This window comes from Macaca fascicularis, chromosome 1 (assembly GCF_037993035.2).
Source record: "Macaca fascicularis isolate 582-1 chromosome 1, T2T-MFA8v1.1".
NCBI classification, from domain to species: Eukaryota; Metazoa; Chordata; class Mammalia; order Primates; family Cercopithecidae; genus Macaca; species Macaca fascicularis.
In genome coordinates, this window is record NC_088375.1 from 107,010,700 (window position 1) to 107,023,178 (window position 12,479).

The 12,479-nt window shown below is 45.9% G+C and overlaps 1 protein-coding gene across 2 annotated transcripts in view; it reads left to right on the forward strand.

Moving 5' to 3' along the window:
• Positions 1-202: 202 nt before the first annotated feature.
• NUP210L (nucleoporin 210 like) overlaps positions 203-12,479 on the forward strand; it is a 166,798-nt gene continuing 154,521 nt past the window's right edge. For both annotated transcript variants that reach the window (XM_045362680.3, XM_045362683.3), the window contains exons 1-2: positions 203-1,980; positions 4,566-4,702. In XM_045362680.3, the coding sequence (XP_045218615.2) occupies positions 1,778-1,980; positions 4,566-4,702 (340 nt within the window). In that variant the 5' untranslated portion in view covers positions 203-1,777. The remainder of the gene's footprint in view (positions 1,981-4,565; positions 4,703-12,479) is intronic.

Here is a 12,479-nt window from a genome sequence, read left to right on the forward strand (position 1 = left end):
ATAGAGAAAATGTTTATTTTCATCATCTGTAAAATGGAGATAAGAAAGAACACTTAATGTGCTGGGTCTTTTTTTTTTTTTTTTGAGACTGAGTCTGGCTCTGTCGCCCAGGCTGGAGTGCAGTGGCCAGATCTCAGCTCACTGCAAGCTCCGCCTCCCGGGTTTACGCCATTCTCCTGCCTCAGCCTCCCGAGTAGCTGGGACCACAGGCGCCCGCCACTTCGCCCGGCTAGTTTTTTGTATTTTTTAGTAGAGATGGGGTTTCACCGTGTTAGCCAGGCTGGTCTCGATCTCCTGACCTCGTGATCCGCCCGTCTCGGCCTCCCAAAGTGCTGGGATTACAGGCCTGAGCCACCGCGCCCGGCCTGTGCTGGGTCTTTTATAGGTTAACATAGACATCTCAGGCTGAACTATACATTTTCCTTCACAACCATATTAATCCTTATAAACTGGATTTATTATGCTCCTTAATGTATAATGCTGATCACTACTATAAATGTATGGTTTTAACCAACTGTTCTGAAACAGCCTTTGAGTTTATATTCTGTTTGGGTATTTGGAGAAAACAAGTTAACAAGAAGTGCTCTCAGAGGATTTGCTTAGAGGCCGGCTTTGTGAGTGGACAACTTTCAAAGCTGCCTTTGAGACGCCAGTGTCTGGCATTTCCTGCATCCTGGCTGAATGCTGGACGTGAATCTGACTTCTAGTAAAAATACACAGTTCCCTTGACAAAGTCGAGCTGTTTATCCCAGAGACTGCACAATTTTCCGTTTATAGGCATAGACCAATGCTGACTGGAAATCATTGCAAAAAGTTTTTGTCTGGTGGAGGGTGTAGTGTTAAGATAAACGGTGTGTTGGCCGGGCGCGGTGGCTCAAGCCTGTAATCCCAGCACTTTGGGAGGCCGAGGCGGGCGGATCACAAGGTCAGGAGATCGAGACCACAGTGAAACCCCGTCTCTACTAAAAATACAAAAAATTAGCCGGGCGCGGTGGCGGGCGCCTGTAGTCCCAGCTACTCAGGAGGCTGAGGCAGGAGAATGGCGTGAACCCGGGAGGCGGAGCTTGCAGTGAGCCGAGATCGCGCCACTGCACTCCAGCCTGGGCAACAGCGTGAGACTCCGTCTCAAAAAAAAAAAAAACAACAACAACAAAAAAAACGGTGTGCAACAAGAAATTGAACTGGAAGAAATTAAAGGTTTTTTAAGACTTTTCTGCTTGTTCCTTACTGTTAAAAAGGTCTGCCATCCAGTATTTAGGAAAGACCTTTAAGAGAGTTTGAGGTGTTTTAGCTGGGTTTGTGCCAAAAGTTTCCATTATATTGGCTTGCTGAAGGACTGCATTTATTTTTTTATTTTTTGAGATGGACTCTCGCTCTGTCGCCCAGGCTGGAGTGCAGTGACGGGATCTCTGCTCACTGCAAGCTCCGCCGCCTCCTGGGTTAACGCCATTATCCTGCCTCAGCCTCCCTAGAAGCTGGGACCACAGGCGCCCACCACCGCGCCCGGCTAATTTTTTTGTGTTTTCAGTAGAGATGGGGTTTCACCAGGATGGTCTCGATTTCCTGACCTCGTGATCCGCCCGCCTCGGCCTCCCAAAGTGCTAGGATTACAGGTGTGAGCCACCGCGCCCGGCAGGGCTGCGCTTAAAAATGCCCACACTTCCGAGCAAGAAGCAGGTCCCATCCCCCTCTGCTGACGTCACGCCTGTGGATTGGCTGATGGAGCTGTGAGCGCGGCTGTAGTTGAGCGCGGGGAACCCGAAACCTGGCAGTCGCCATGACTGGCTCTCCGGCGTCATCAAGCTGCCGAGGCTTCAAGCTCTTTTTCTTCTTGCCCCTACACCGCCTCCTGTTGTTGTTTCTGGTTTTGCTTGGGACCCTGGCCAACAAACTTAACGTGCCACAGGTGTTGCTACCCTTCGGCCGAGAGCCAGGCCGGGTGCCTTTCCTGCTGGAGGCGCAGCGGGGCTGCTACACTTGGTGAGCGGTGGTGGGTGACAAGGATATGCACCCTCACCATCCAGTAAGGGTGAGAGGGGTTCCCTCTGTAAGATCCCACAGGGAAACCGTGTGGGGCCACGTGAAGGGGCCTAGCCAGTAGGGAAGGAGAGTGTGATGTCAGTGAAGGTGGCGAGGAGCAGACTCTTGGGCGTGGCGTGTCCTACTCATGTGGTATATCCTCCAGCTGTGTGACGATCTTCCAGACGTGTGAGGAATTCTTGGGATGTGGGACTGGACTTTTCTCTGTGTGTTGGGAAGGGGTGGTCACTAGGAGCAGCCGTCAGGGTAAAGGGAAGCCCAGTGTTGGAGGCAACAGGTACTGATGACTTACAATGTAAACAACTAGAGTAAGAGGAAGTTCCCCATGTCTGAGGAAATTTCTATAGGAACAGGAAAACTTGGGGTGCGAAGGGTCCCCACTAACTATAGATGAGCCATTCAATGTGAGAAGGACTTACAACAGCCAAGTATTGGGGGTTAACTAAGCACTTTGCATGTATTAACTCATTTGCTTTTTACAGTCTTGTGAAGTAAGTACTATTACTCCCATTTCACAGACGAGGAAAGTGAGGCCCAGAGACTATGAAGTGTAAACTTATGGGAATGTGAGAAGATTCATCGTGGGTGGAGATAAGATCTGTCTGTATTATAAAAATTGCCCCATTTATAAAAGGGTACCCACTTGAAGTGTGAGGACAGGGGGTACACACAACTCCGGGATAATGACTTCCTGACTGAAGGTGAAGAGACATGATTTTCTGGTGTGAGAGGACCCAATGATGGGTTATGTGGTTGCCTAAGGTGTGAGAGAACCTAACTGAAGTGAGCTTCAGGATGCCAGTGCATTCATCCTAGATGGAGTAGATACCCCTTTGCCATCTCCTAGGAGAAGTAATGAGGTTCGTTCAGAGTGTAAATTCACCTCTCATTGTATGAGGAAGTAGAAGGAAAGTGGGCTTGTAAGATGATCCAGTGTGATGTGTGTGTTTCCTGACTGTGAGGGTGATGCAAGGCATCTTTCCAGCATTGAAAGCCATTTCTTCTATCGCTCCAAAAATATTAATGAGGCCAGGCATGGTGGCTCACGTCTGTAATCCCAGCACTTAGGGAGGCCAAGGTAGTAGGATTACTTGAGGCCAGGAGTTTGAGACCAGCCTGATCAACATAGTGAGATCCTGTATCTATTTAAAATAAAAACATTCAGCGGGGTACAGTGGCTCACGCGTGTAATCCCAGCACTTTGGGAGGCCGAGGCAGGTGGATCGCTTGAAGTCAGGAGTTCAAGACCAGCCTGGCCAACATGATGAAAGCCCGTCCCTACTAAAAATACAAAAATTAGCCGGGCATGATGGCAGGCACCTGTAATCTCAGCTACTTGAGAGACTGAGGCAGGAGAATCACTTGAACCCTGGAGGCGAAGGTTGCAGTGAGCTGAGATCGCTCTGCTGCACTCCAGTTTGGGCGACAAAGTGACTCCATCTCAAAAACATAATAATAAATAAAAATAAAGGCCGGGCGTGGTGGCTCAAGCCTGTAATCCCAGCACTTTGGGAGGCTGAGACGGGCGGATCACGAGGTCAGAAGATCGAGACCATCCTGGCTAACATGGTGAAACCCCGTCTCTACTAAAAAATACAAAAAACTAGCCGGGCGAGGTGGCGAGCGCCTGTAGTCCCAGCTACTCGGGAGGCTGAGGCAGGAGAATGGCGTGAACCCGGGAGGCGGAGCTTGCAGTGAGCTGAGATCCGGCCACTGCACTCCAGCCTGGGCGACAGAGCGAGACTCCGTCTCAAAAAAAATAAATAAATAAAAATAAAAATAAAAAAATAAAAACATTTATGAATGTTTTTGGTATTCGAGTTGGACTCACATCTCATAATTTAGACAACTTTTCCATCCTAGATATCAGCAGCCTGGTTTCTAGGATTGAAGGAAACTTTCCTCAGAGTATGAGAGAGTCCCGTCTCATTACTAGAAACACATCAGTCCTATTTCTGCATACTGAAGGAAGAATATAACAATCTTTAAAAAAAAAAAAATATTAGGCCGGGCGCGGTGGCTCAAGCCTGTAATCCCAGCACTTTGGGAGGCCGAGACGGGCGGATCATGAGGTCAGGAGAGCGAGACCATCCTGGCTAACACGGTGAAACCCCATCTCTACTAAAAAATACAAAAAATTAGCCGGGTGAGGTGGTGGGCGCCCGTAGTCCCACCTACTGGGGAGGCTGAGGCAGGAGAATGGCGTAAACCCGGGAGGCGGGACTTGCAGTGAGCTGAGATCCGGCCACTGCACTCCAGCCTGGGCGACAGAGCGAGACTCCGTCTCAAAAAAAAAAATATTGAGGGAGGGATATTTCTGAGACATTGCTCAAGGGATCATTGGGAAAGTTCTGATCAATCTCTCACTTTAATTATCACATCCCTAAGCGATGTTCCTGCTTTAAAAAGTGTCATTTACATATACCTGGTAGTATGTAACGTGGAAGAAGGATGAGAATCTATGTTCCACCAAAAGTTAATTTTAACCCACCTATTTCATAGTCTTAAGAATTTTGTTCTGGCAGGCATTCCACCCATCATGATGCAGTTACTGTTGAGCCTTTATATGAAAATGGCACCTTGTGTTCCCAAAAAGCTGTACTCATTGCTGAATCTACGCAACCGATACGCCTCAGCAGTATTATTCTTGCTCGAGAAATAGGTATGTTGAGAGCAAAAACACTATCACTTCGTCTGGGGTAGAATAATCTGGTATTTTGTATAGATGGTTAACACAAATGGTGTTGGCTTCAAATGATTAAGAGGGAGAATAAATGATTCCTAGCCAGCTGCAGTGGCTTACGCCTTTAATCCCAGCACTTTGGGAGGCTGAGGCAGAAAGATTTCTTGAGCTCAGGAGTTCAAGAACCGTCTGGGTAATATAGTGAGACTTGTCTCTACAAAAAAAAAAAAAAATTATGGCGGAGAGTGGTGGCTCACGCCTGTAATTCCCCCACTTTGGGAGGCCGAGGTGGGTGGATCACCTGAGGTCAGGAGTTTGAGACCAGCCTGGCCAACATGGCGAAACCTCGTCTCTACTAAAAATATAAAACAATTAGCCGGGCGTGATGGTGCACGCCTGTAGTCCCAGCTACTCGGGGAGGCTAAGGTGGGAGAATTGCTTGAACCCGGGAGACAGAGGTTGCAGTGAGCCAAGATCACACCACTGCACTCCAGCCTTGGCGACAGAGGGAGACTCCATCTCAATAAAATAAAATAAAATTAAGATAAAATAAAAATAAAGAGTATTAGGCAGGATTTTCTTTCTTTTCTTTTCTTTTTTTTGATGGAGTTTCACTTTTGTTGCCCAGGCTGGAGTACAATGGCACCATCTCGGCTCACTGCAGCCTCCGCCTCCTGGGTTCAAGTGATTCTCCTGCCTCAGCCTCCCGAGTAGCTGGGATTACAGGCATGTGCCACCATGCCCGGCTAATTTTGTATTTTTAGTAGAGACAGGGTTTCTCCATTTTGGTCAGGCTGGTCTCGAACTCCCGACCTCAGGTAATCCACCTGCCTCAGCCTCCCAAAGTGCTGGGATTACAGGCATTTCTTTTTCTATAAAAAAAGAAAACCGTGCCCGGACAGCGTTTTCTTTTTTTTTAGAGACAGGGTCTTGCTTTGTTGCACAGGTCGTAGTGCAGTGGCACGACAGTAGCTCACTGCATCCTGCCTGGCCTGCACAACATAGTGAGACTCCATCTCTACAGAACAATAATGATAAATAAATTAAAGAATTTTTTTTTTTTTTTTTTTTTGAGGCGGAGTCTCCCTCTGTCGCCCAGGCTGGAGTGCAGTGGCCGGATCTCAGCTCACTGCAAGCTCCGCCTCCCAGGTTTACGACATTCTCCTGCCTCAGCCTCCCGAGTAGCTGGGACTACAGGCGCCCGCCACCTCGCCCGGCTAGATTTTTGTATTTTTTAGTAGAGACGGGGTTTCACCGTGTTAGCCAGGATGGTCTTGATCTCCTGACCTTGTGATCCGCCCATCTCGGCCTCCCAAAGTGCTGGGATTACAGGCTTGAGCCACCGCGCCCGGCCTAAAGAATTTTAAAAAACGACCTAAAGCCTACTCTTAAGTGGACTTTGCAATTAGATAGAACTAATCTGTTTTTGTTTCCAGCTTTGGAAAATTTCCTAGTACTTCTGAGTCATCACTTTTCCCCCACTCTCTTTAACCTTTTGGTTCCTAGGGAATAAGAGTCCTCTACTATTGTTCACCAGATTTTTTTCCAACTACTAACACCTATTCTACAAATTTTGATACTGGCCCTCTTAATGTTTTCTCATGTGCAGTCAGTGACAACTATGCCTTGACTGCTGCCTGGCTGAGAGCACTTGTAAGATGTCATCAATTATAAGATAAATCCCAACTGCAGAGATGTTAAAAGATAAAAAATGAGTGTCTAAGAATCAATGAAATATGGTATGAAATTCTCAAATATAAGAATCTTTGAAGACCATGTCATGCAGGGTAGCTTAAAAGGATAGAGAAGGATACGAAAGTCAGAAAAAACAAAAAACGTTGATTTGGTCACATATGCTATTTTAAAAATGTAATCATTTTTAACTACACAAATTCATTCTGATATAAACAAATTCACAGAAGTACTAGGAGAAATGTCAAACCTGGCTCTCAGCTTAACTTCATCTGACTTGTGACTAATTTTCCAAAATTAAGTATCCTTAAATCAACTTTCCCAATTTTACTATTAATACAATTGTGTACATAGATGAGATTCCCAGTGGTAAGGGCCAGTCTTGGTGTCCTACTAGGAGCATCTGAATGGGAGCAAGTAGTATGAAAGGAGTGGGATTGGGCATTTTAAAAGGGAAGTACATGCCTAAGAGAAATTGTTCATTAATTCATTGGACAAATATCTATTGAGTTGCCTACTTTATAAGGCATATATAGAGATAAAAAGATTTAAGCTTGCCATTGGCATTTAAGTCCTTTTTTTTTTTTTTGAGATGGAGTCTTGCTCTGTCATCCTGGCTGGAGTGCAATGGCGTGACCTTGGCTCGCTGCCACCTCCACCTCCTGGGTTCAAGCGATTCTCCTGCCTCAGCCGCCCGAGTAGCTGGGACTACAGGCATGCACCACCACGCCTGGCTAATTTTTGTATTTTTAGTAGAAATGGTGTTTCACCATGTTGGCCAGGCTGGTCTTGAACTCCTGACCTTAAGTGATCCACCTGCCTTGGCCCCCCAAAGTGCTGGGATTACAGGCGTGAGCCACCGTGCCCGGCCTTAAGTGCTTATTATAAAATTTTGTTTATGATGGTTTTGGTGATAGTATAGTAAAGAAGGTGGCTGTGACAAAGATGATGGATAGACTTGAGGTAAGAGACTTGAGTGCAATGGCGTGATCTCCGCTCACCACAACCTCTGTCTCCCAGGTTCAAGCGATTCTCCTGCCTCAGCCTCCCGAGTAGCTGGGATTACAGACATGTGCCACCACTCCCAGCTAATTTTGTGTTTTTAGTAGAGACGAGGTTTCTCCATGTTGATCAGGCTCATCTCGAACTCCCAACCTCAGGTGATCCGCCCACCTCAGCCTCCCAAAGTGCTGGGATTACAGGTGTGAGCCACCGCACCCAGCCTTGCCCCACTAACTTTTTGTAGAGGTGGAGGTTTCACCATGTTGCCTAGGCTGGTCTCAAACTCTTGGATCTAAGCAATCCACCCACCTTGGCCTTTCAAAGTGCTGGGATTACAGCCATGAGCCACCACACCCAGCTGAGAGCATAATTTTAGGTGAAAAAGCTCACAGGGCAGATGAAGAAAAGGTCTGGACAACTGAAGTATACCTGAAGTAATGTGGAGCTGTAAATAAAAATATGTTATATTATTTAATAAAGTTGTATTCTTTTCACTTTAAAAGTTAAATGTTTGATATTTCTCCTAATCATTCTAAATTTACTTGTAAATCATCCAAAGTAATTCCATTTATTTATTATTTTTTTTATTTTTTGGGACGGTTTCACTCTGTCGCCCAGGCTGGAGTTCAGTGGCGCAAACGTGGCTCATTGCAGCCATGACCTCCTGGGCTCAAGTGATCCCCCTACTTCAGCCTCCTGAGTAGCTGGGACTACAGGGGGGCACCACCAGGCCTGGCTAATTTTTTAAATTTTTTGTAGGGATATGGTGGTGGGGTTGCTCAGGCTGGTCTTGAACTCCTGGGCTCAAGCAATCCTGCTTCAGCTTCCCAAAGTGTTGAGCTTATAGGCATGGGCCATTGTACTGGGCATTTTTTTTCTTTATGGTCAATGACCTTGTATTGAAAAGTTTTCTAGGCCGGGCACAGTGGCTTACGCCTGTAATCCCAGCACTTTGGGAGGCCAAGGCGGGTGGATCACCTGAGGTCAAGAGGTCAAGACCAGCCTGCCCAACATGGTGAAACCCCGTCTCTACTAAAAATGCAAAAATTAGCTGGGTGTGGTGGCGGGCGCCTGTAATTCCAGCTACTTGGGAGGCTGAGGCAGGAGAATCGCTTGAACCCGGGAGGTGGAGGTTGCAGTGAGCCAAAATGGCATCACTGCACTCCAGCCTGGGCGACAAGAGCGAAACTACTTCTCAGGAAAAAAAAAAAAAAAAAAAAAAGAAAAGTTTTCTGCTGTTGAAGTAGTCAGATGAGTAAGCATTGTGTGCACAAGGCTTTTTATATTTTTATGTAAGGTCACAGCTGCTTCTGTTTGCCATTGTGCTACACATTTCTCTACTGAAAAGGGGGCTTTAGTTTCTCATTTGACAAGTGCTAGATTATTCAGTGCCTGATTATCAAGTTATGGATTACCTAAACTTAGCCTCCCTCCCTTCCTTCCTTCCTTTGCCATCCTGGAACACTTCCTTAGTGGTAATTCTACCAGCAGATCCTGTGAGATTTCAACTTACCTTGTTGTTTTTTGTTCACAGACCCCATGTCTTTGTCTTTAATTTTTTTAACTTGGGGTTCTGTTTGTCAGTTAAATGTTAATCAAGTAGAAGGCTAACTTAATTTTAAAACTTTTAAATTTAAAAATGATTTTAGATTTACAAAAGAGATGTAAAGATAATGCAGAAAGTTCCCATATACCCTTTACCCAGTTTGCCCTAATGTTTCACTAATCTTCTCTAGGATTCAATTAAAGATACCACATTGCTAAACTAAGTTGTCATGTTTCCTTTGTCTCCTCCAATCTGTGAGTTTCTCAGTCACTTTTCTCTTGAGACAGAGTCTGTCTCTGTCACCCAGGCTGGAGTGCACTGGCACTATCTGGGCTCAACCTTTGCTTCCAGGTTTCAAGTGATTTGCCCACCCCAACCTCTCCAGTAGCTGGGACTGCAGGCACACAATACCATGCCCAGCTAATTTTTGTAAAGATGGGGTGTCACCATGTTCAGCCTTTCAGTCACTTTTTTTTTTTTGAGACGGAGTCTCACTCAGTCGCCCAGGCTGGAGTGCAGTGGCGCGATCTGGGCTCACTGCAAGCTCCGCCTCCCGGGTTCACGCCATTCTCCTGCCTCAACCTCCCGAGCAGCTGGGACTACAGGCGCCCGCCACCTCGCCCGGCTAGTTTTTTGTATTCTTTTTAGTAGAGACAGGGTTTCACTGTGTTAGCCAGGATGGTCTCGATCTCCTGACCTCGTGACCCGCCCATCTCAGCCTCCCAAAGTGCTGGGATTACAGGCTTGAGCCACCGCGCCGGCCTTCAGTCACTTTTGATGCTTTTTTTTTTTTTTTTTTTTTTTTTTTCCTGAGACAGAGTCTTGTTCTGTTTCCCAGGCTGGAGTGCAATGGTGCTCACGGGTGTGAGCCACCGTGCCCGGCCTTGACACTTAACGAGTATTGGGTGGCCTGGCATGGCTCACCTCTGTAATCCCAGCACTTTGGGAGGCCGAGGCGGGCGGATCATGAGGTCAGGAGTTTGAGACCAGGCTTGCCAACATGGTAAAACCCCATCTCTACTAAAAATACAAAAAATTAGCCAGGCATGATGGTATGTGCCTGTAATCCCACTTACTCTGGAGGCTGAGGCACAAGGATTGCTTGAACCCCTGAACCCCAGAGACAGAGGTTGCAGTGAGCCGGATTGCACCACTGCACTGCGACAGAGAGAAGCTTTGTCTAAAACAAAAACTAAAACAAAAAACAGTGTTGGGCTGAGGGCACTAGCTCAGGAGGCCTGTAATCCCAGCACTTTGAGAGGCTGAAGCAGGAGGAACATTTGAGCCCAGGAGTTCAAGACGAGCCTGGGCAACATTAGCAAGACCAAGTCTCTACTAAAAAAAAAGAAAAGAAAAAATTAGCCAGGCATGATGGTACGTGCCTGTAAACCCAGCTACTCAGGAGGCCAAGGCTGGAGGATTGCTTGAGTCCAGGAGTTTGAGGCTGCAGTGAGCCACGATCGAACTGCTGCACTCCAGAGACCTTGTTTAAGGAAAAAAAAAAAAAAAAAAAGAGTACTGGTCAGATGTTGTATATAGAATGTTTCTCAATTTGGGTTTTTCTCATGATTAGCCTGGGGTTATGGATTTTGAGGGAAAAAACCCACAGAATTGAAGAGCCCTTCCCATTGCATTATTTCAGGGGGTTCATGATATCCGCATGATTTATCACTGGTAGTGGTAACCTTGATCACTTGGTTAAGGTGGTATCTGTCAGGTTTCTCCACTGTAAAGTTACCATTTTCCCCTTCGTATATGCTATTCATTAAAAGTGGCCATGAAGCCTAGCCTACAATTTAAAGGAAGGGGGATTGGCCTGGACAACAAAGTGAGACCCTGTCTCTACAAAAAATTAAAAATTAGCCAGGTGCAGTGGCATGCACCTATAATCCCAACCACTCAGGGGGCTGAGGTGGGAGGATCACTTGAGCCCAGGAGTTCGAGGTTGCAGTGAGCGATGATTGTGCCACTGATCTCCAGCCTGGGTGACAGAGTGAGACCCTGTTTTTAAAAAAACAAAACAAAAATACAGGAAGGAGAATTAACCTTTGCCTCTTGGAAGGAGGAGTGCCAAAGTATTTGTGCACATGTATTAACCACTACAATAACTAATAAATATTTGATGGAGATACTTTGATGTATCCTGTTTCTCCTTGAAGCTTTACCCACTGATTTTAGTGTTTATTCATGAATCTTAGGAATCATAGTACTGTGTTGTTCTTTTTTTTTTTTTTTTTGAGATGGGATCTTGCTCTTGCAGTGGCATGGACTCAGCTCACTGCAACTTTGACCACCCAGGCTCAAGCGATTCTTCCACCTCAGCCTCCCAAGTAGCTGGGACCATAGATGTGTGCCACCACACCTGGCTAGATTCTTTTTATTATTTGTAGACATGAGGAGGTCTCACTATGTTGCCCAGGCTGATCTTGAACTCCTGGGCTCAAGGGATTTCCCTCATATCTTCTATACTTATTAACTAGTATTCTGAAAGAAAGATGTCTTACATCTTACAAATAGCTTCTTCCCAGTTAATTTATTCAATTATATATGTCAGTATGGGTTCATGAGTATTTATTTAATTTTGGGGCTATATTTCAATATTATAATTTATTCTGCTATTCCAGTTTTTCCAGCTTTGGCCATTGGGGGCTCTTTCAGGTTGGCTCCTATGTCCTTTGGAATTGCCCTTACCTTTTGTTTAATTTTTGTGACTGATTGATTAATTGTACTTTCTTACTTTCTAGTTCTATGAGATGGGCCAGGGTCATCTTAGCCATTTCTTCAAGGAGTCTTGGTTCTTTATATTAAAGAATTATATTTAGTGCCTGTAATCTCAGCAGTTTGGGAGGCTGAGGTAGGAGGATCGCTTGAGGTCAGGTGTTCTAGACTAGCCTGGGTAATGTAGCAAGACTCCATCTCAACAACAAGAATTATGTTTAGAAACCAAGATCTGGGTGCCAGTGTGCTTATTGCTACTGGTGTATCCACTGCTTCTAGGCCCTCTCAGCAAACATAACTAGGAAATATATGTATATATGCTAATCATGTATATACATGTATCTACACTTATTTCTATATCTATCTGCATAGATATTAAAATAAACATGAGCTCATACTGATATCTTCAATTCTAATCTTGGACCTTAGGGCTTATGCTAGCCTTCTCACCTTGTTTATTTTAACTTCTTTCTCTGACAGGGAGAAAACTGACTTTCATTACCTATGATGTATTTACTTATTTGTTCAATTCTATTGTCTATATAAAGTAGTTCCGGTCGGGCACAGTGGCTCACGCCTGTAATCCCAGCACTTTGGGAGGCCGAGGTGGGCGAATCACAAGGTCAGGAGATCGAGACCATCCTGGCTAACTCAGTGAAACCCCGTATCTACTAAAAAATACAAAAAATTAGCCGGGCGTGGTGGCGGGCACCTGTAGTCCCAGCTACTCGGGAGGCTGAGGCAGGAGAATGGCGTGAACCCGGGAGGTGGAGCTTGCAGTGAGCCGAGATGGCGCCA